Consider the following 23,647-nt stretch of genomic DNA (forward strand, 5'->3'; position numbering starts at 1 on the left):
TGTATTTTCAGATTGGTATGATAAGTTTATCTATGTAGTTCATCAAACTAAGGTATGAGTTAGATAGTTATGTGCTTATTTTTTCTTTCGTGTGTGTAATACATTTTAAAGAGGTTTTGCTACTTCTCTGTTAATGGGAGCTACTCATTTTTTTAAACTTTTCCTTAAAAACACAGAAGTACCAGAAAATCAAGTATAGAGGTACACATAAGCATACGTATAGAAAATACTCTAGATCTTCTGAATGTAAAATATTCTTGAAGTGACTAAGAGAATTTTTACATTATTCTTGTGTTCTCTTATTGTTATTTGGAACTAAAAATTTTTAATTAAATTTTTAATTCATGGATTTTAAGAATTAATTCGTTGAATAGGAATCTTTAATTCCCATTTATGAATAGGAATATTTATTCATAAATAGGAATTATAGATTCTTACCTCAATTCCACAAACAATTTTACTTTTAAAAATTGTAAAGAGGTGAACTAGGTTGATGATGAGTCTGGTATTAATTCATCCAGGTTTAATTAATTTGCTGAAGGAGTTTATCATCTGCTGGAGTTATACAGTAACTTGCCACAAACCTCACTTCTCTCCTTTACCATTCATCTTAAGACCTATTCATTTCATTTAGTGTCGACCCATCTAATTTTCACCATCCTTCTGTAACACCATTTATAAGCCTCATATTATTACTGATTGTCCATGTTTCAGTAGCATAAAGTTTTGCATTCCACTTAAGTGTTATGAATTTTTTTGTAATTTGTATATATGTGTGTTATATACTAGTAGACTTCTTTTTAGCATGAACGTTGTATTTGGCTTAGTTGGTCTGTTATTCATCTACTTTATCTAGTATTAAAGTATAACGTTATGTAACTTCTGGGATATTATATTCATTACCTTAATGTTTAATTCCTTATTATGCTTCTTTCTATCATATTTCATTACCTTTGTTTTACTCCTATTTATTTTCAACCTGAATTTCTCTCCAAGAAGTTTTTTAAATCCTAAATATTTCTTGCAAGTAGTTTATAAAAAAAGTAGTAGTCTCAAAAGTGTAAACCTTTGAATTTTAACACTTGTGTGGTGATATCATCAAGCAAAAAAGTTACACTACTCCAAATATTCTCCTTAAAAGATATATCTCATCTGTTTACAAATTGAAAAGCAATTTATACAAGACTATACCTTTGTCTTATCCCTTTCTGAATTACAACATACTTTTCTTCATTTTCTACCCTTTTCACTGCTACTTTATTTTTTTTTCAGATTCTATATGTCTTTCTTTATATTTCAGTCCAACTTAACTTAAATGTTAAACATTTTAATCAATTCTACATTATTAAGTGCCTTTTCTTGATCTGCAAATGCCTTGTAGATGAATTTATTCTACCTGTAAGAAGAATATACAAATTAATCATAGGAGGAAGATTTAAGAAGAGTGAATAAAGCCACTTCCCCTTACACAACATAGTGACCGAGGCAATAGCATCTTCATTAGTAATTTAGCTTAGTCATCAGTTGCACTTTCTTGATTATTTATTTTTCTTTTGTAACCTATAATTACTTTTAAACTTTAATACATTATGAGTTTTCCTCTATTTTACTTCTGTGATTGAAATTAACATTAGCATATTAATAGAGGGGTGTACAAAGGAAGAAGGTGTTTGTTAAATGACTAATGAAATACCCAGATTGAGAAATGCATGTTAAAATTTGTAAGAAAATAATATATTTGTTAGTAAGGATGCCTGCAAAAGAAAGAATGCTAAATAACAGAGAGTTTAACATTTGTATTGCTAAATTTCTTTATTGAAAAGCATCTTTAGTGGGAAAACATCTTTAACCATGACTGACATCTAACTCTGAAAAATTAGTTTGTAAAATATGTAATACCGTATTGTATACTCTTAAGGTTCAAATAATAATGACAGTAATTTTTAACTGAAATGGTGATACCAGGGGCTGTTTTCACAGTAGTTGATAACTTCTGCTGCCTAGAATTTTGATAATTAATATAATTCATTGACTCAAACATGATTCAATTATATTTAAATCTTAGAAGCTATTACAGTTGTCTTGAAATTATTAGCTATTAATGAATATTATTTTCTTCAGAGATGTACTTGTTATGGACATATTTATTAAGCAACATAGTAGCTTTAATAGTTGTTATAATGAAAAAGACTTATAAATCTTTGTGATCATGTACATTCTAATTGGTATCCATACATTTTAAACTAAATGAATTTTTTTAATGAACAAAAGTAAATAATGATATAATAAAACATTTAAAATTTCATAATAATGAAAAAGTAAAAAATAAATATGATTCTTTCGTTATTTATAAGATTAAATGCGACAATTGCGAAAAGATGTGTATTGGTAGAACGAATACATTTAATGAAAATTTTAGATTATTTAAAAATAGAAAGATGGGTTTCTCAAATATTGCTGACGATTTGATAACCATAATATAACTAGTTTAGAAGATAATTTGGAAATAGTCAAAAAAGTAAATATTGAAAATGAAAATAGTAATAAAAAATTGATAAATTATAGGAAAATTGTATATATATATATATATATATATATATGAACGTGAATTCAGCCTTATAAATCTGCAAACAGAATTATTTAAGTTGGTACACAGAGATAAGATATGATAAATTAATAGTTACTGTATACTTTTTCATTCTTGACTGAACAAATATTTGTTCTAATTTATTTTAAATGTTTTTAAGAAAATGTTTTAGATTTTTAAAATTTCTATTTTAACCAAAAATTTTACAAAATGTAGAAAGCTAATAGAGTAATGAAAAAATGTAAACAGTCTAAAAATGTATAAAAATTATCACTGAAGATGGGCTTAAGCCTAAAAACATTATGATAAATTAAAAAAAGTAAAGGTAAGACTGTTTTTCTAATTCTTTGCTTTGTGGAGGCTGAAAAAATGGTATATTGTATATCTAAATATTTACATACAGGGGAAAAAATGGACTATAAAAAGTTTAACATAAATAAATTAAGATATATATTAAATTTTGTAATATGAACCACCTAGTACAGAATATGGTACTTACATATTAACGCCACTGCAGCTACAGCTTTATTTAAAATCAAAGTGCTCAATTGGATTTCGGTGGAAAATGAATAGTCTCTTTATTAATTTTAATAAATGGTTATTTATATTTATTTATTTTATAAATATAATTTAACCAAACTTAACCTACGCTCGCTAACCTTGACTAATTAACACCATAATTTTTTGAGTATTTATTTAATAAATTCAGTAATTATTGCAATTATTTATTATTTAAATAATCAAAACACTCCTGTTAATTAGTCAAGGTTAGCGAGCATAGGTTAAGTTTGGTTATATATTTATAAAATAAATATAAATAACCATTTATTAAAATTAATAAAGAGACTGTTTTGAATCTATGTTAAACTCTATATCGGCCCATTTTCCATCGAAATCCGATTGACTACTTTGTTTTTAAATAAAGCTGTAGCTGCGGTGGCGTTAATACATAAGTACCCAGAATATTGAAATATTGATGATATTTTATCATGAAAGTACTTCACGGGTCTGGTGTCCTCAGTCATGATTGAATTATTAATTAAATTGCATATTAAAAATTCTAAACTGTGTACATGATGTAATGTTTACAAACATTAAATAATTCAATCATGACTAAGGATGTGGGACCTGCGAAAGTACTTTCATGATAAAATTAGATAAGATAGTCTTATCTTAATATTCTGTACTAGTGGTTTATATTATAGAATTTAAAATATAATATGAATCTTAAATCTTAATATAGTAATCATAATCATTTACTACTTTATTTATATTAGATTAAATATATTATATCATGCTAGCATACAATCTCCACTTGTTAATATCTGACCTGTTAATAATAGAAGAACTTTTACATTTGATAATGTGAATCGTTTCAAGAACTAGTCTTCTTGTATTATTTTGGATTACAAGATAAATAATATGTAATTTTGATTATGAGGTAACTAATAGTAGAAGTGAGGGGGTATAAGCCATGGCATCATTATGTATTGACCAGTCCAATAGTGTGGATCATATAGTATGCAGGTTTGTAGTTGCACTTTATAAAAGTTTCATATTTGAAGTGAAACGGTGTGTCATTGGTTTTTGCTTGTTTTATTTTTTGTAATATTGTAAAATTTTATAATGGTTGGTTTAGCTAAAGATCTATGAAAATAGAATATTTGTGATGTAAATATTTTATCTGTGTATTTGTTTTTATAATCTATATAGTGATTTATTTGTGAACTGAATGTTCGTACTTCTGTTTTTGTTACATATATATAGTTTAAATATTTATGGGAAACTATCAAATGTTAATTATAAATTTGTAAAATGCTATTAATATATTTTTTGAAATATAATTGATAAACATTTCTTCATTAGAATTAACAGATATATGCAAGTTTCAATATCCGAACTACAGTTATAGTAAAAGACAACAATTCTTGGTATGTAAATTATGGATTTTTCTGCATTTTATCTTATAATACAAAGGGATATTACATATTATTATTTATTTTTACATTATGTCATGGAGTTTGTTACTTTGAACGAACTACTGCAGTTATGGGTCAAAAAATCGATGATCTATATCTGGTCAATGACTTGAAAAGTTAAGTCTACCATTACTTTTATTTAATTAATGAATGATTCATCTTGCATTTTATTATCTTGACTGTTTTGTTTTCTTGTAGTCATTTACAAGATAATTTTTTTTTGTTCATTGTAAATATTATGAAATGAGGGTGTAGTGCAACTATGATAGAGGAAGAAAGGAGAAATGGCACGTAACTAATATGGGCTGTAGGAAAATATTAAACAAATGTTGTTATTGGTTCTGGTATTATTAATGTTATTTATTTTATCTGTTATTGAATTTAAATAATTCAAATTATTATTATTATTTATATTATTATTAATATAGTCATTCAACTTATTCTCCTAAATAAATATATTTTAAGAAGACTGTGCTACTGATAAGTTTTCACTGATAAATATTTGTATAAGAATTTTATATTCTTGATTAAAACTCTGGTGGATATTGACTAAAGTTACATGATGAGTTTTTTGTTGTGAGTATATTAAGATGTGTTTTAAAGGCCATAATGTACAGTTTTTAATTTAAAAAATAAGTGTTATCAATATTCTTTATTTTTTGTTATGATTTAATTTCTGTTATTAACAAATTTGATTTTAATTAATTAAAATTACTAACAAGTAATATTTATTTAATTTTAAATTAAGTATGTGGGCCATTTTTACAGTTTTTTTTTTTTTTTTGTTTTTAAGGAAGAATAATGTCATAAACATTTACAATTTTTTGTAAATCAAAATCCTTCTATTTTACTATGAAAATGTGTCAACTTCTTTTCAACACAATTGTTTTTGATATCGGGAGACAAGCTTGATGATCCCCTTGTTGAAGAACTCTACCGCGTTTTCCTTAAAAACCACTCAAGAAATTGTTTGTGTTAGTTTCATATACATAGTGATACACTGCTCATATTAAATCACCTATCTCTATGTGATCTAGAATTCATCTCTTTCATTGTAGTAATGATCTAGAGATGCCTGAGAAGTAGTTGTTCTCTTCTTATTGTAATGCATTATCAGCATTCTTGGGACCTAACTCACACATACACTCTTGTTCTGAATGTTTCATAAAAAACAGAATGAGAAGTGTTGTGAAAAGACACAGGAGGTTCATAGTGTGTGAAGCTTCTGTTTTGTTGACTGTGTACTTCAACGCCATAATGATTGATGGATATCCAGATCTTAATTTATTATGCATGTTTGTTCTTTCACTGAATACTTGACATCATTTCTGCACATTTATCTAATCCATTAAAACCTTGCTGTAAACTTAAACTATCTGCCATTGAATTTCAATCAAATTTCTATTTAAAAAATCCCTTTCGGCATGCCAGAAGGCGTACTAAGTAGGGGATAAAAAAAGATTTCCACTTTAAAGTTAAGAAAAACTTCAAATTTATTCAATACAACAGCAGTTGCATGTGAAAAAGGTTTCACAAGTTTAGCATATGATAAGCCCCATCTTCTTACTATTCCAACTACATTTTGGTCATCCCTTGCTGTAAGGGTACGTCATACCAAAATTTGTTTCAGTCAAAAGTTTTAGGTAATGCTTAGAGGACTAATGACCACTTTAAACCGATTTGATACTGTGTCTATTAAGGGAGGTATGATTTTTTTTTTGCCTTTGAAACCCTATTTTCTCACTCCTAGGCCAGGATTGGTGATATCAAGAATCTTTACTTAAATACGTTTTAGGCCTTATCCAAAAAATAGTAGGAACTTTAAACAAATTCAATATTTTACTTATTAAGAGTTATAACAAAATTTTGTTTTTTTTAAGAAGCTTCCCCATTTTCACCCCCATGGTTTGATTTTGCCCATTAACAAACTCGACCGAGATTTTGGGTCGTTACCAAGAAAGTGAAATTATATATATATATGTATATATGAACTTTTGAACTGAAGGTGGTTTTGGGGTCTGGGGGATGTGAAACATGAAATTTATGCCGAAATTTTCTGGAAGCTGAATCATGGTACCCATCACAATAGGTAGTTTTATTATGAAATCTACCTAAAATTAGTTGTTGATAGCATCTCACAATTGACAGAATTGATCAAATGTTAATGAAATTGTACTTAAAAATAAGTCTGAAGTACCCAACAGCTTGTAACTAACTGAAAGCATTATAAACAAAGACATATTTGTAACAAAATTATATTCCAAAGCATTAACTTGTGATAATAATATATGAAATGATTCTTTCTTTAAAAAAAAATCTGATGTGGACACCATACTTCTTTGAATGCCTATCAAATTACATATACACATTTTTAAAAAATGAAAAGTACATAAAATTTTATTTTGTTAATAACTTCTGATATTTTTTCATATTTTTTTTTTATTATTGACAATCAAAAGAGGTGTACAACTAGGTGTTAACAACAGTCCTAAATCCAAAATTTCAACATTCTACGGCTATTCATTTTTAGTTATGCGAGCTACATACGCACGCACATATTTACATACGTACAGATGTCATGTGGAACTAGTCAAAATGGATATTTCCATTGAAAAATGAAAACCAAAATTTTTCATGATCACAATACTTTACTTCATACAAGGAAGTAAAAATCTTGTAAATTTTGGTTTAAGATTTATTTTAAAATTTGATTTTTATTTCAAATTTTTATCGACTTAAAATTTTAACTTAAAAGTTGCCTTCACATAATTGATTTTTAAAGTTTTTCTTATTTTATTTAAATTTTCTTAAATTCAGTATAATTTAAATTGTTTTTTTTATAATTTTGTTAGGGAGTGAATAATTTCATTCTATAAAATACAGTTTCTTACATGACATGACTGATCAGTTGATATAAAGATTAATTTGTTGACTTCTCATTAGTAGTTTTTGTTTTCAGAGTTAATGCAGCCTTTTTTTCATTCATTATGTAAAAATAAAAACTTCTTTACAAACTATCATCCAGCAGCAATTAAAAGGAGTTTTATTTGTTATAATAATTGAATTTCAAAATTATTTCTATTTACTTAATAAATTTCTATTTTAATCTAATCATAATAAGTAGTAGATTTTGGTTTTCAAGTAAGAGTTTTTCTAATAAATATCAGTAATGTTAATTATGTACATAGTATGTGGTGGAGTTACCAGATTCCTTTTTTGTTTTGTTATGTGGTTATGTTACATTATTATTTTATCGAAACTAAATTCTGATACTTTTTTGCATGTTTCTGGATGAGTATTAACATCGTATTATAAATTTTAACAATCATAGGTAAACAGTTTTGTAGATCAACATGATGAAATAAGTTATTATATTAATAAAATAAAATTAAAAAACCTGCTCAGTTCTGAAAAGATACTTCCCAAGGATATTTTCAGAGCTGTGACCAGTAATTATAAAGCAGATGGATGGTGTGAATAATTCTTATCTTTAAGCGGTTAGAAAACCTATTAGTTTGTGGTCATGTTGTACATTTGTTCTGTTTTTTATTTGTTAAGATTTTTTTTTTTTTTAATTTTGTATAATTGTTTTGTTTAATATTTTTGTTCATATACATTGGGTTATTGACTTTTAGATGCTGCTATGTCTGCTAATTTGTATAAGATGATTTCTGAAGGTCGATTCAATTGTTGAATCTTATGTTCACATATGTTCTTTGTGTCTGTATTCATATTGTTTGTTTATAAAAGCATTTAGTACAGTCACTGTAGTTTAATTTAATTACTTTAGAGTTGTAATAATAAATATGCTTTGCTAATTTGTCATATGAACACATGTATTTTATTCTTTATTTTGAAAGCAGTACCTTGAAAATATTTAAAAAATTTAAGAATTATATGTGGTAATTTTATGGTAGCTTTGTATAGTTTTTGTTTTGATATTTTTGTTCTGTGTTCTACATAAAATGTTTGTATGTAGTAATGAGAACTAAATACCTCTGTCTGCTTGTATTGGGTTTTTTATGTAGCTGTTATGATTGTGTATAAAAGGTAACATAAAATATGTATTATGTCTGTACTGAACAGTTGATAACTGTGTATATCACTAGATGGATTTTTTATTATTTATAATTTTGAAGGCGTGTGTGCTGTAAATCTTATTCCTACTTAAAGATGACTGTATTAACATCAGTGTCTTCTGCAGATCACAGGAACGATTTGCATCAAAGTTCTAAGAAAGTCTTTGGAGACTTATTTCAATATACTCAGAAAGCAAACTGATTTTTTTAAGTTTATCTTTCCAAAATAAATAATAAATAATTTCTGACATAGATTTTTAGGGATTGTAACAAATTTAATTGCATTTAGTTAAAACACAATTAACACAGAACTACTAAAAATTCTAAAAAAATTAATTTAATAAAGATCATGAGTTACATTAATCGATATACATTTAATAAGTTTTATTTATTTAATATGAACTAATGCTTCTATTCTAATAAAGGATATATGTAGTTAAGATTAATTTCCATCATTATTTAGCTGCTAATATGTTTAAGTACTTTATTGATGAAGCGGATGATCATAAATTGATACCTTGAATTTCCATTTGATAATCAATCACTTGATACATATCTAACATACTGCAGGGCTCCAATTCAGCTCTTGACAAACAGTTAACTTGATTTAGTGTTTTTTAAGCGGTGTAATTGAGTTTAATTAATGTCTTTTACATTGGAATTATCAAATATGATGGGGAAAAAGTTGCTGTTAACCTGTTATTGGGTGTGCAGTCTTGTACAAGATGTACTATTTTAACATAAATAAAATTGACTAGCCAGTTTAATTTCAAATTCGTATTTTTTGAAGCTAAGTTATAATATGTACTATCATGTTAAAAAAGTCAGTTCTTTCATATAGCTGTCCAGATTCCTGAAATTATGTTTGAAATAATTTAATATTAAATCATATTCTGGTTTACACTAGAACTCTGTGAACAAACTTTTTCCTAGCATAATGTTTAGTAAAGGCTTCATAAAATACTGATATTTGAATGCTTGATTCTTCCTCAGTTTTCTAATTTGTGTTTATCCAGCATTGTGGATGAAGTTAAAATTTATGTGTTATACTTTCCTTCATTGTCAAAGTATCTTCTGATGTTACTTTTTGAAGAAATTTATTCTTTATTTATTTGCTTATATTACATTGTTTGTTATATTATTGTATTTCACCATACACTGATATTGTTTGTTATACATTGAAAATTGTATTAATGAATACACTTCTTAAGTCAATTTCCATATGCCATTTACATACAAGAATTGAATTAATAAGTCTTGAAGAGAGCTTATTTCTGATTAATTATCTTTGTACTATGTAAGGTTAATAATTTTTTTTTTTGCCATGCTAAAACTGTGTTAATAGTGGCACAGTTTTATTACAGACACATGATTTATTATTATTATTTTTTTTAAATGGTAACTGCTATGGAAAATTGCCAAACACTAAATAAAAATGAGTATAAATGTTTATATCTATAAAAAATTGATAATATATTGTTATTATTGATATGGTTTATAGAAAAATAAATTAGGTCATGATAGTGACTACATCATTATTATAAAACAATACTATTAATCACTTATTTTTTCATGCATGTCCGCAGTGTATTGTGCATTTTATCTTCATTCAATTTTTTGTCTAATCTGTGCAACATTTAATATTTAAACTCGTTCTTTTCTTCTCAAATTAGAGTTAAATAATGTTGCAGTTGCATAATATTAGCCAAAAGTTTGTCAAATTGTTGTTTAACTGACAATTTTGGTTTTTTTCTTTATCCTATCTTTATTGTGACACATTATTTTACTACAAATATGATAAATGACTTCAAAAACAAATGGTCAGACCTCAGTTCAACCTGCACTTTTTTTTACGTACATTCAAGTCATACCAAATGCAGAGATTTTGGCATTTTTTTATTTGTTTAGGAATTCTCAGTTGTGGTCTCAAAGTAAATATTTCAACTTAATAACTTAAGCAGAATTTTTGTACAAACTACACAGTGTGGGGGGGTTTTTAAGATATTTTTTATTTGTTTGTCATTATTACTCGTATTAGTCAGAATTGGATTTTTAGAATATTCTAATAATCAAAACATTTTAACATGAAACAAAATAGTACTTACGTATTAATGCCACCGCAGCTACAGCTTTATTTAAAAACAAAGTAGTCAATTGGATTTCGATGGAAAATGGGCCGATATAGAGTTTAACATAGATTCAAAACAGTCTCTTTATTAATTTTAATAAATTATATTTATTTATTTAATAAATATAATTTAACCAAACTTAACCTACACTTGCTTCACTCGCTAACCTTGACTAATTAACAGGAGTTTGTTGATTATTTAAATAATAAATAATTGCAATAATTACTGAATTTATTAAATAAATACTCAAAAAATTACGGTGTTAATTAGTCAAGGTTAACGAGCATAGGTTAAGTTTGGTTAAATTATATTTATAATATAATAAACCATTTATTAAAATTAATATAGACTGTTCATTTTCCACCGAAATCTGATTGACTACTTTATTTTTAAATAAAGCTGTAGCTGCAGTGGCATTAATGCATAAGTACCAACAAAATTTATGTTAAAAACTGACTTGAAAGCAGTCTTGTAATTTTATGTTTTATATGAATTTAAATGTATTTTATGTAAAAAATCTCCCTCTATGAATCAAAAGACCTTGCTGATGGTGAGGGGGCTTGAGTACTCAGTGATACAGAGTAACTGGACCGAAGCTGCAATCATACTGGAGAGGTATCTGTTGAGAGCCAGACTAAGGAATGATTTCTGAAAGGAGGGAGCAGCTCTTTCAGTAGTTGTTAAGGGCATAGGTCTGGAGGATTTAAATGACCATATCAACATCACTCAGTCTTCTGAGTACTATGCAGCTGAAAGCAATGGAAAACTACAGCTGGTTTTATTCCAAGAAAATGTAGCTCTCTGCATTTTCATATAACAATGATGGAGGCACCTTCCTTGGTAAAATATTCTGGAGGTAAACTAGTCCCCTGTTCAGATCTCTGGATGAGAACTACTATGGAAGGGGTCACCAGAAAATTAAAAAATAACATTCTACGAGTCAGAGTGTGGAATGATACAAGTCTAAAAATGGTTGGTAGGTTAGAAAATTTAAAGATGAAAATAGATAGATTAAATGTAGATGTAGTAGGAGTTAGTGAGGTTTGGTCAGAAGAGGAAAATGACTTTTGGTCAGGTGATTTTACAATAATAATTAACTTAGCGTCAAATAAAGGGCAGGCAGGAGTAGGTTTCGTAATGTACAAGAAGATAGGGAAGAAAGTAGAGTATTTCAAAATGTATAGGGGTAATTGTAATAAAGATAAAATCAAAACATAAGCCGACAGTGATTGTTAACGTCTACATGCCTACTAGTGTCCATGATAAAAATGATGAGATGTAGAGCGTAGATGTAGAGGTGGAGCGTGCTCACCTCCACTCCACTCCTCCGCGTGTGCATGTGTGTGTGAAATAAATTGACATAGCAATTAAACACATAAAAGGGGATGAAAATTTAATAATAGTCGGAGATTGGAATGCAAGCATCGGAAAACGCAAGGAAGGAAATATTGAGGGTGAAATGAAAGAGGGACTGACTTATTGTTTTGCACAAAGTATAATTTAGTAATTGCCAGCTAAAAATCATAATAGAAGAATATACACATGGAAAACATCTGGTGATAATGCAAGGTATCAGATAGATTATATCATGTTTAAACAAAGATTTAGAATTCAACTCCATGACTGCAAAGCATATCCTGGAGCAGACATTGATATCAATTGCAATTTAGTGATAATGAAATGTAGATTTGGGTTTAAAAACCTGAAGAAAAGGTGTCAAATGAATTGTTGGAATTTAGAGAAGCTTGAGGAAGAAATGATAAAGAACATTTTTGAGGAGCTCATCGCAAGAGGTTTGAGTAAAAATGATAAGGTAGAAAATATAGAAGAATGGGAGAATGTTAAAAAGGAAATTCTTAAATTGGCCGAAGTGAACTTATGTGAAACGAAGAGAATTGGTAGGAAACCTTGGATATCAAAGGTTATATATTGCAGCTAATGGATGAACGTAGAAAGTATAAGAATGCTAATGATGAAGAAGGTAAAAGGAACTATTGAGTTAAGAAATATTGCAAACAGGAAGTGCAAATTGGCGAAAGAAGAGTGGATTAAAAAAAAGTGTTCAGAAGTGGAAAGAAGAATGCTCATTGGTAAAATAGACGAAACATACAGGAAAGTTAAGGAGAATTTTGTGGTACATAAATTAAAATCTAATAATGTGTTAAATAAAGATGGTACACAAATTTGTAATATGGAAGAAAAGGTCAGTAAATGGGTGGATTATGTTGAAGAGTTGTATCGAGGAAATGAATTAGAAACTGGTATTATAGAAGATGAAGAAGAAGTCAAAGAGGATGAAAAGGGAAATGCAATATTGAGATCTGAATTTAATAGAGCATTAAAAAATGTGAATGACAAAGGCTCCTGGTACAGCCGTCTACACCAGGAGCTTTACTACTCCATAGTAACTACAGAATTACTGCAGAGTGCAGATGAGGAAGTGATAGATAGATTATACAAACTGGTGTTTAATATTTATGAAAAAGGGAAGTTCCATCAGACTTCAAAAAGAGTGTTATTGTCATGATACCAAAAAAAGCAGGAGTAGATAAAGTGAAGAATACAGAAATTAGCTTAACTACTTATGCATCAAAAATCTTAATTAGAATTCTATACATTAGAATTGAGAGTAGAGTGGAAGAAGTGTTAGAAGAAGACCAATTTGGTTTTAGGAAAAGTATAGGGACAAGGGAAACAATATTAGTGCTCAGATTAATAGTGGAAAAAAGATTAAAGAAAAACAAACCAACATACATAGCATTTATAGACTTAGAAATGGCATTTGAGACTGTAATAAATGTTCAGCATTTTAAAAAATTTAATGTTCAAGTATAGAGATAGAAGAACAGTTTGCTAACATTTACAGGAACCAAACTGCAACAGTAATAATCAGAGAACATAAGAAAGAAGCTTTAATAAAAAAGGGAGTCCGACAAGGATGTTCCTAATCCCTGTTAGTTTTTAATCTTTACATAGAATTAGCAGTTAATGATGTTGAACAATTTAGATCTGGAATAACAGTGCAAGGTGAAAAGCTAAAGATGCTATAATTTTCTGATGATATAGTAATTCTAGCCGAGAGTAAAAAAAGATTTAAAAGAAACAACGAATGGCATCGATGAAGTCCTACACACAAACTACTGGATGTAAATAAACAAGAACAAAATGAAAGTAATGAAATGTAGATGGACCTCTGAATTTAAAAATAGGAAGAGAAAAGATTATGGAGGTAGAAAAATTTTGTTATTTGCAAAGTAGAATTACTAAAGACAGAAAAAGCAGGTGTGACATAAAATGCTGAATATCATAAGCAAAACGAGCTTTCAGTCAGAAATATAATTTGCTTACATCAAAAATTAATTCAAACGTCAGGAAAACATTTAACAATATATATGTTTGGAGATTAGCTTTATATGGAATTGAAACTTGGACGATCGGAGTACCTGAGAAGGAAAGATTAGAAGCTTTTGAAATTTAGTGCTATAGGAGAATGTTAAAAATCAGATGGGTGGATAAAGAGACAAAATGAAGAGGTGTTGCGGCAAATTGATGAAGAAAGAAGCATTTGGAAAAATGCTTTAAAAGAAAGAAAATGTTTAAAAGAAGATTGGTTTACTTGGCATTTCTCCCGCCACCACCACATTCGGTCACCTTAAAGCATAAGACCGAATGTCTGTGCCACAAACGGCTACTGAGCCACGAAACAGTTTAGCGACCAGTGTTTTAACTAGCTCGTAGAGCTAACCTAAAAGCGTGAGCGGAATAAGCGTGGTACCATACACCACTCGCTTGCATGTCCCACCGCCCACTTGTCATATATCACTGAAATGGTAGGCGTACCCCGTCAACTACTAAAACATATATGACTATCAATAACTAATTTATCTCGTCAAAGACTGCAATTCGCTGCCACACCTAGGCTGCTAATGCCAGCAAGTACCTGTCTACCATTAAAGCGCTTGGAGCCTTATCTCTCGTTTAGCTTCCTACAGCAGTGCGGTAGGAGTATTTTTCCCTCAGGTAAACTATTGATGTCGGTTGAACAAAGCAACCGCATCAAAGAACTCTCACATGTTCCGACAATGCGGCTGTTGCCATATTGACTCGCCGCTTGTGAGTGGCCAATTTTTCCCTTGACCTCTAAGTTCCAGGGTGGCCTGAGTTCTGCCCCGCCCCCTCCAAGAGCTGGGCAGTCGAACTTCATGTGTTCGTTCTACTGGACCTCCCCACAAACGCACAGCTCATCAGCTGCCAGGTGGAACCGAACAAATATTGGTTTAAATTTACATGGTTGGAGAGCACTTGAGCTCCCGTTGCCTTTAAAAACGAAGGAGAAGGATACCATCCCCTCATATCCAGTATAAATTTACACAATGACCTCCCCATAGTCGTGGCGTGCCATGCTTCCATCGTGAGGCTGTAAAGCCTCCCCCGCAGGATGGAGATGGGCAACTGTTCGAAATTTAGAACTGGTGCATTGAGATCACCGTTCCGCTCCGGTACAGGCCCGGCTCGATACCGCATCCCAAATACCTCGGCCTCTTCTTCGACTGCGGCTGACAAAGCCGCCTGCGCTCAGTCTTCTAGCTGCAGTCGTGAGTTACCACGAACTAATAGGAGACAGTCATTGACGAAAGTCTGGGCCGTGACTCCTTCTGGAAATGTCAGTCCCAAAAATCCGTCGAATAAAGTGTTCCACACCAAGTGATCGTGAACACAGCCTTGTGGGCTTCCTCTGGTACGGACTTTTCCACAACTAGGTGCGCATCCTTAAACAGAGCCGTGCGATCAAACTAGTCACGTACTATGTCCTGCGGAACATTGCGACATTCCAACTCATAGAGGACAAAACTCCAACACAAGGAAGTAAATGCTGCCTGTATGTCAATAAAAATTGCCAAAAAATATTTACAGTCGGCGCTTTCCGCCTCAACAAGAGCATTTAAGGTACAATACTCGGTGCCAACCCCTTTCACGAAGCCATACTGGCTTCGATTTAGGAATGAGTTCATATCGTTTCTTTCCCAGAGCCATTCCACAACCAGCCTTTCAAGCAATCTGCCGATTATCGGCTAGAGGCTGATGGGTCGATAGCTGCTGATCTCACTTGGATCCTTTCCTGATTTTAAGAGCTACCTCATCAAAGCCACCATCCAACAAGTCAGAAAGCAACCCCAGTTTAGGTACCCTTAGAACCGTCTGCCAAGCGGCTCTCTTATGACAGGCAGCAGATGATAGAAAATAACTGGGTCAAGTTGGTCAATCCTCAGTACAATTCGGGAAACCACTGAGTGGTTTCCCACTATATCCCGCTATATCTACGGGTTCCATAGCCCGTACGCTAGGGAATGGTGTCTCACTGGCCTTGGGCCAGACAATCCACTTCTTGTACACCTAAGCAGATCACCTGTCACCAAGGTGACATCGATGTAACTTTCCCCCATTTCGGAAGAGAAAGTCAACGTTTCTTCTGCCTCATTAACCAAGTAGAGGATCCTCACATCAATGAACTGTGCGAGACCAGTGCCTCTGGGGTCAGTGTGTGACTGACCCCAAGTTCAAAATCAGATGAGTGGATAAAGTGACAAAATGAAGAGATGTTGCGGCAAATTGATGAAGAAAGAAGCATTTGGAAAAATATAGTTAAAAGAAGAGACAGACTTATAGGCCACATATTAAGGCATCCTGGAATAGTTGCTTTGATACTGAAGTGTCAGATAGATGGGAAAAATTGTGCAGCTAGTCAATGTTTGGAATATGTAAAACAAATTGTTAGGGATGTAGGATGTAGGGGGTATACCGAAATGAAATGACTGGCACTAGATAGGTAATCTAGAGAGCTGCATCAAACCAGTAAAATGACTGAAAACAAAAAAAAATTTAAAAAATAACATCACATTTCAAGTAGCCTTACTCTGTGCTCAGCAGTAACTTCTTTATATTGTATCTCTGCATTACTTTTCTTATTTTTATCAAGTGTGTTTTAAACCTTTGGATTTTCATTTATATAATCTTTTTTATACTGGGAGTAATTTTTGAGTGAGACCTATGCATATTTTGTAGTTAGTAAAAATGAAACATTTTTTGGTAACAATGCTCAAAAAAAATTAATAATAATTGAAAAAGAGCTAATTTTTTTCTTTTTAAATTTTTTGCCGTTTTTGTTCATGATGGTCAGCAGTGATATTAATTTAAAATATCACTTTAATTAACTGATATTAATTTAAAATTTGATTTTTATCAAATATCATTTTGTATGTATGAGGGTAAGTCAAAAAGTAAAGGGAAGTTTTGATTTCTCTCCCAGTTCTCCCTTTTCTCTACCAGTCATTTTGTTTGAAAATTTACCAGAAGCTTTTGAAATGTGAAGGAGATGAAGGAGATTCATTTCTTAAGTGAATAATAACCGTTGATGAGACATGAGTTCATCACTTTTAACCCGAGAGGAAGCGACAAAGTTTAGTGAGGAAACATTCTTCATCTCCCACCGCAATAAAGTTCAAAACTCTGATATCTGCATGAAAGGTGATTATGACAATATTCTGGGATATGGAAGGTTCACTTTTGGTTTACTTCATACCTGAAGGTTAATCAGTAAACAGTGAGCTACTGCGTTTACTGAAGCAAAAAATCAAATCCAAAGGACGTGGTAAATTCTCTAAAGGAATGATTTTGCTTCAGGATAACACTCGACCTCATACAACCAAAAAATAGTCCTTCGCCTTCATGATCTCTGTTTTGAGCTGTTGGACCACCCTCCATACAGTCCAGACCTGGCTCCAAGCAATTTTCATCTTTTTGGTCCATTAAAAGAAATGTGTGAGGTAATTATTATCGATCTGATGAAGAGGCCATAGAAGCTGTGAAAAATGATATGCACATCAGACTGAAAACTTTCTACCAGGAAGGAGTTCAAAAGCTCATTAAAAGATGTATTAAGTGCATAAAAGTAGGAGGGGATTATGTTGAAAAATAATGCTGTATCATTTATGTAAATACAAATAAATATATTGATTTTTTAAATTTCACATTACTTTTTGACTTGCCCTCATATATATAGAGGTTTAAAAGTATAAACCTTTGCAGTGATAAATTGAATTGTAGTGAATCTGACATATTTGTAAAAAAAACTTCAAAATATTTTGTCATCCTTGCAACTTTCCTCATTGACTGATGCTTTGTTTTCACATTGACATGACATATTACTGCTACCAGTTTTCTTGAACTTAGACAAAATATCTATTAAGAATATAGTAAAATAGTGTATGCAATTTGAATTTTGTCTGTTTGACTCAACTTGTTTTGACCCACAGAAATCAGCTTACAAATTTAAAAAAATTGGATACAATTTAGAATTCAGAACGATGACAAAACAAATCATTATATCACAGTCACAAGCACAAGCTGGTTTATGCCCAGCTAGGCTGTCAGATTTATCTCCCTTTTTTTTTCTTTGGGGTTATTTAAAAGAAAAATTGGTTAGAAATAATCCTTGCACAGCTGACTGACTCAAATGGAACATGTAAGTCAACATATTCCATAATTAATGGATGAAGCCTTTACTTGGTGAAAATCCATCAAACAAAACATGTTTTTTCTAGAAATTATAAACTAAATTCTCAGTGATTGCTACTTTATCGGATTAGGATGTGTTTATGTAAAAAAAACATTAGAATGAGTAGCTTTAAAATGTAGGAAGGAAATCTCCCATCTCCAACCAGGCAAACTAATTACTAAGATTTAGTTTTGGAATTGTATATATTTAGTTTTAAATGATTGGGAAATGAAGTACTACTGTACTTCTGTTTGAAGTTTTTAAATGTTTGTTTTTTCTGTTATAAAAATATTACATCATCTTGTGCAAGCAACCATTACTTTTTATACAAAATATAACTTTTTTTTTTCTAAAATCACATGAAGAACATTTTATAAATTGTTTTTAATATATTGTAATTTACCTGTAGCAGAATTGAATGACTATGATTTATTGAAGTGTCTTTGTATTTTACAAGCATTGTTTATTATCTAATTTGACAGTATGATTGACCACCTGTACACTATGTTTAGTTATATTACACGCAAGTAACCATTTTAAGTAATTATCATTTATAATAATTATGATTGTTATAAATAATGTATAAAGTTATTTGTTAAAGCATGATAATGCTATGTTAGTTAATTCATCTGAAACTTATTCTTTTAATTGCTTAGTGTACTTAATAAAAGAAAACAAATTAATTAATTTTATTAAATAAAATTGTATTTGATTTTTTTTTTTTTGTGTACAGAACTGGAATTTTTCATTGGTTGTGGAGCTGGTGGAGTCCAATGTCTATAAGTCTTTTACGTGTTGCAGAGAAGAAAATACTTTCATGTATGTAATATTTTTTCTTAATATATTGTCATTTAAATAAATAATTGTGTATGATGACAAAAAATTATATTGTTAAATTAAAAGTTATGTAAACTATTTAAATGAAAAAAATATATTTAAATCTTGTTGTTATTAGTACTGGTCTATAAGATAATCATAACATGCTATAATTGTCATAGCCTGATGACATTCTGATTTGAAGTACTTACACGTGAAAATGTTGATAAGGGTTATTGCATAACCACTTATGATATTCTGTTTTTTGTGTTTATATAGAAAAATGAGAATGGTTCTTGTCTATTATTTCTGTATTTCTATATTTACTCCCCTGGACTTTACTCAGTAGCTTGAGTTTAACTCATTCATTCCTTTTTGTGAAAATTACTTTTTCACATTTCCATTTCTTTTGATATTGAATGATAGGTAGATGGGAAAAACTGTGCAGGCAGGCATCGTTTGGAATATGTAAAACAAGTTGTTAGGGATGTATGATGTAGGGGTATACTGAAATGAAACTATTAGTTCTAGATAGGGAATCTTTGAGAGCTGCATCAAACCAGTCAAATGACTGAAGATAAAAAAAAAAAAAATCTTTTGAACTGCTTTATTTCATATATACAGTGGTTTTGTGGACCTATTCGTATTTTAGACAAAAATAAAATTATAAGAAAAAAGATAATACTTCAACTGGTTATTTTAATTTTAAATTATTGAAGAGAGCACTAAATTGAGATCAAGTAAGTTGTGGGTAATTTGCAGTATTTTTTTTTTAAGTTTATTTAAATTTGAATCTGGTTATTGTTATCAAATCGTCACACAATGTTTAATTTTCCTAAATTTATGAGAATTTTTGAAAATCATTGTACTACAGAAATTCATTCTTTAATCATGTTTCCATTATTTTGAAGGTTTTATGTTTCTGCACTATTATAATAATTGTGCCTTTGACCGCATGCATATGTGTTTCAAAGAAAAGCCTTTTTTAAAATAATGAAACCTGAATTTTTACCCTAAAAAATAAATACTCTTTTATTGATTAAAGCAGTATTGTCTCAAAATGTTTTGTTCCAAAAAAGATTTTCCCATTTTCTTCTACCTTCCTGGCAAATGTTGGGGCAGTTCCATATTTTTATTTTGTTGAGCAATACAGCTCTATTGATTGGTAATATATTTGTGTAATTACTAATTATGTGGTCTGAGTAAAACATTTATTTATTTGCATTGTTAAAAATTAAATCAGATTTAATTTATTAATTATTTTGTACTACACAACATAAGCCAGTAAACATAAAGTATCACATTATTTTGTCTGTTTTTAAATTTTCAATTGTACAAGTATTTCTTGTATAATATTTTCCGTATTTCTTTGAAAGAAACGGAATAAAATTATGCATCTTGTATAAAGCATTGTAAATTTTCTTGTAAAACATTTTCTGCATCTTTTGTTGAAAAATACCTGAAAACATTACGCTTCTTATCTGTAAAAGTTGTGAATTTGTAAATTATTGTCTCTAATCATGTAATTCCATGTTGTTTAGCTAAAGAATTTTCGAATGCAGATTTTTATTTCCTATTCCAAAAATTTATTACATGGTTTTTAATATCTTTACTTTCGCTTCTAGAAGTTAATCAGCAAATAAATTTATTGTAAATTTTTGCTCTTAAAATTTAAAATAAATTTTAATGTGGTAACCAAGTCAAACAATTTATATTGACGGGTTGTCATTTTGCATTATAACTTAAAAATCATGTTCTATGCAAAGTATAATCAAAGTTCTTGACCAGTAATTGTTCCATTTACTTTTTATCAACAGTTCCCGTAAAATCTTGCGTCACATCTAAGTCTGTCAAATAGTAAAATTCTTGTTTAAATCACTTAATATGGCTGGTAGTTCCTTCAGCAAATCATTTAAAATAATATCTGCAAGTTCTTCAAATTATATAACAATTGGCCATTAAATTTTGGCTCAGTTTCTTTTAAATTTGCCTTATTCTGTTCTCCAATGTTGTTGGTTTTTTACCATTTATTCCAGCTGCAGATAATTTAAATTTGAAAAACTTTTGCCTTAAGCAATTGTTTAATTCACCACAAATATATCTTCCCTTGCTAAAACATTTCTAGATAAATATTTACCTTCGCATTACATAAAATGTAGAATTTTGAACAATTATGTATCACAAAAAGGTTGTGTTAATGGTGTAAAAAAAGTTTAACAGGCTTCTTTCTACAATCTACAAATTTTATGAATATCTGATATTTGATGGTTTTTGTACAGATCTGTTAACAGTTTTATTGGTAAAGTTTCCCTCTAGAGATTTTGTTTGCTCTACCACATAATACCTGAACAGAAAAAAGTTTTTCTTGTAATTTTTTTTCAGTTCTGATTACTTCTTCCATCCACTTCTTTTATTATATAAAAAATAATTTCTTTAATTAGTTAAAAAAATATTATTCCCTACAACCAAATGTTTTATTTGGTAAATTTCTTACAGTCTTCTTACTAATCTAGGCTGGATTAGGAGTATGGCTATTTGTTTTCGTAGGTTAAATGTTAAATTCTTTGTATTACTTACTTGGTAATCGGTTAAGGATAGTTGGAGATAGTCTAAAGATAATTGTGAAATTATAAAATAATTATACAGAATGATTTAGAGATTTACTGATAATGATTATTTCTGTAATCACTGATATTAAAGGAACATTATGGCTGAGCTTGAATCCCCATTATGGAAAAGAATATGATGATGGACGTTTTTCAAGTACTGTATAAAAATACTTTCACCCCTTATACAATTTATAACAGTACAAAGCTGATGTTATGGAAAGTAATGAATGTAAAGATTTCTTTTTATAGCCCTAATTTTGATGCATCTCCGCTTTCTTGGAGATTGCTAATATTGATCCTTTTCAACATTTTACTATCGCAAGTGTTTGTATGGGTATTTATAAATCTAAATATTTGCAGATAAAGATTGTTGCAGTAAACAGGATAAGAAAGAACAATTAGGAGGGAATTGATTACATGGCTTAATTCTTTTCCTGGAAAGTAAACTCTCTTAATTGTAGAAAAGATTTAATAAAAACTCTTTTATTTTTCGAAGTACATAAAAGTAGTTATAAATTTTTGTGTTCAACGATTTTTAAACAAATCAACACGTACACACACAGCGAGCGAGTGAGAGAATGGCGATGATTATTTAACTAAATAATTAATTTAGTTTTATTTTATTGTTATTTTTGTTTAATATTTCAGTATGTGTCCCAAGAAATTTATTATTATTTTAGCTTGCTGTAATTTTGATTTATAATTACGAAAGATAAAATGTATATACTATCTGTTTAAGTTGAAATAAATTTGATTTACAAAATAGCTAAAGCAATGTAAATTACATGAAATGGCTCCTGTATTATATTTGCATTTACCTGGATGAGTAGGCAAGATTGTATAAACTACCATGAACAGATGTAGTGCCTGTATGGGTTGATCATCCCTTTTCTTTATTTTCCCCTTTGATTATCCTTCAACCCATTTCTCTGAGAAAAGTACCAGCGGAAGGGAATTGTGCCACTGTTAATCTAGCTCCATCTGTAATGCAGTGCTGGCACCTTTTACTAGACTGTGGGATAGCCATTTCTGTATTGAGGCCCACCGGGATGGTTTCCTAGCAAGAGGATTGTACAAAAACCAAACTTATGGTTCAGATGTCTGTTGAGCTAAAGCTGGATCTCTTATTTATAAAATCTAAATCTACATAAATGAACCTACAACTGTTACATTTACCATTTAGATTTATAATTTATTGTCCTTGCTAATCAGTAATCTTCACTATTCTATCTAATCCATTTTTAGGTCTTAAAACAGCATATAGGGGATGTTATGTAGATATCGGTCCTATTGTTGGAAGTGCTGATAAAATTTGGACAATTGCTTTGAATGAAGAATCACCAAAGACTCCTTTAGTGTTGCTTCATGGATTAGGATCTGGTGTTGCTCTTTGGTGTCTAAATTTAGATGCATTAGCCGCTGAACGTCCTGTATATGCGATTGATTTACTTGGTATGATTCAATCTATTTATTTTATTTATGCTCATGTCTGTAATTATATTATGTAAGGAAAATCTTAATAATATATAGTTAATAACTTAATAATCGATGTCGATCAATAACAGTACACCAATATCATTATTTCCTTTGTAACTTTTTAAATATAATTATGGTTCTGTAGATTAAGTTGTATTTGAATTTATAAAATAGATTAAGTTATTTTTAAAATGATTTTCATTCTTGACAAAATCTGTATCTCTAAACAACTATTATAATGCTCTAGTATCATTTTAATATATCCATATCATCTATAGTGCAATGGATTATTTAATTTTAATTGCTTACATTTACTAAAAAATCATAAATTTTGTTTTACTACTTAATGTTATACATTTGTGAATTAACCTGTGTGTTAGTCTGTTTAAGTCACTCTACATTTCATTTCTCAACATA

At 29.7% G+C, this 23,647-nt stretch overlaps 1 protein-coding gene across 6 annotated transcripts in view; it reads left to right on the forward strand.

Moving 5' to 3' along the window:
- puml (pummelig) overlaps positions 1-23,647 on the forward strand; it is a 40,937-nt gene that overhangs the window by 967 nt on the left and 16,323 nt on the right. For 3 of the 6 annotated variants that reach the window (XM_075360796.1, XM_075360792.1, XM_075360794.1), the window contains exons 2-3: positions 19,063-19,148; positions 23,000-23,206. In XM_075360796.1, the coding sequence (XP_075216911.1) occupies positions 19,103-19,148; positions 23,000-23,206 (253 nt within the window). In that variant the 5' untranslated portion in view covers positions 19,063-19,102. Of the gene's footprint in view, positions 1-4,046; positions 4,115-5,113; positions 5,143-19,062; positions 19,149-22,999; positions 23,207-23,647 lie in introns of those variants that run through there. The other 3 variants (XM_075360793.1, XM_075360795.1, XM_075360797.1) reach the window with 3 other exon arrangements.

The sequence above is a fragment of the Lycorma delicatula genome, chromosome 3 (genome assembly GCF_047948215.1).
Source record: "Lycorma delicatula isolate Av1 chromosome 3, ASM4794821v1, whole genome shotgun sequence".
In the NCBI taxonomy this organism is placed as follows: Eukaryota; Metazoa; Arthropoda; class Insecta; order Hemiptera; family Fulgoridae; genus Lycorma; species Lycorma delicatula.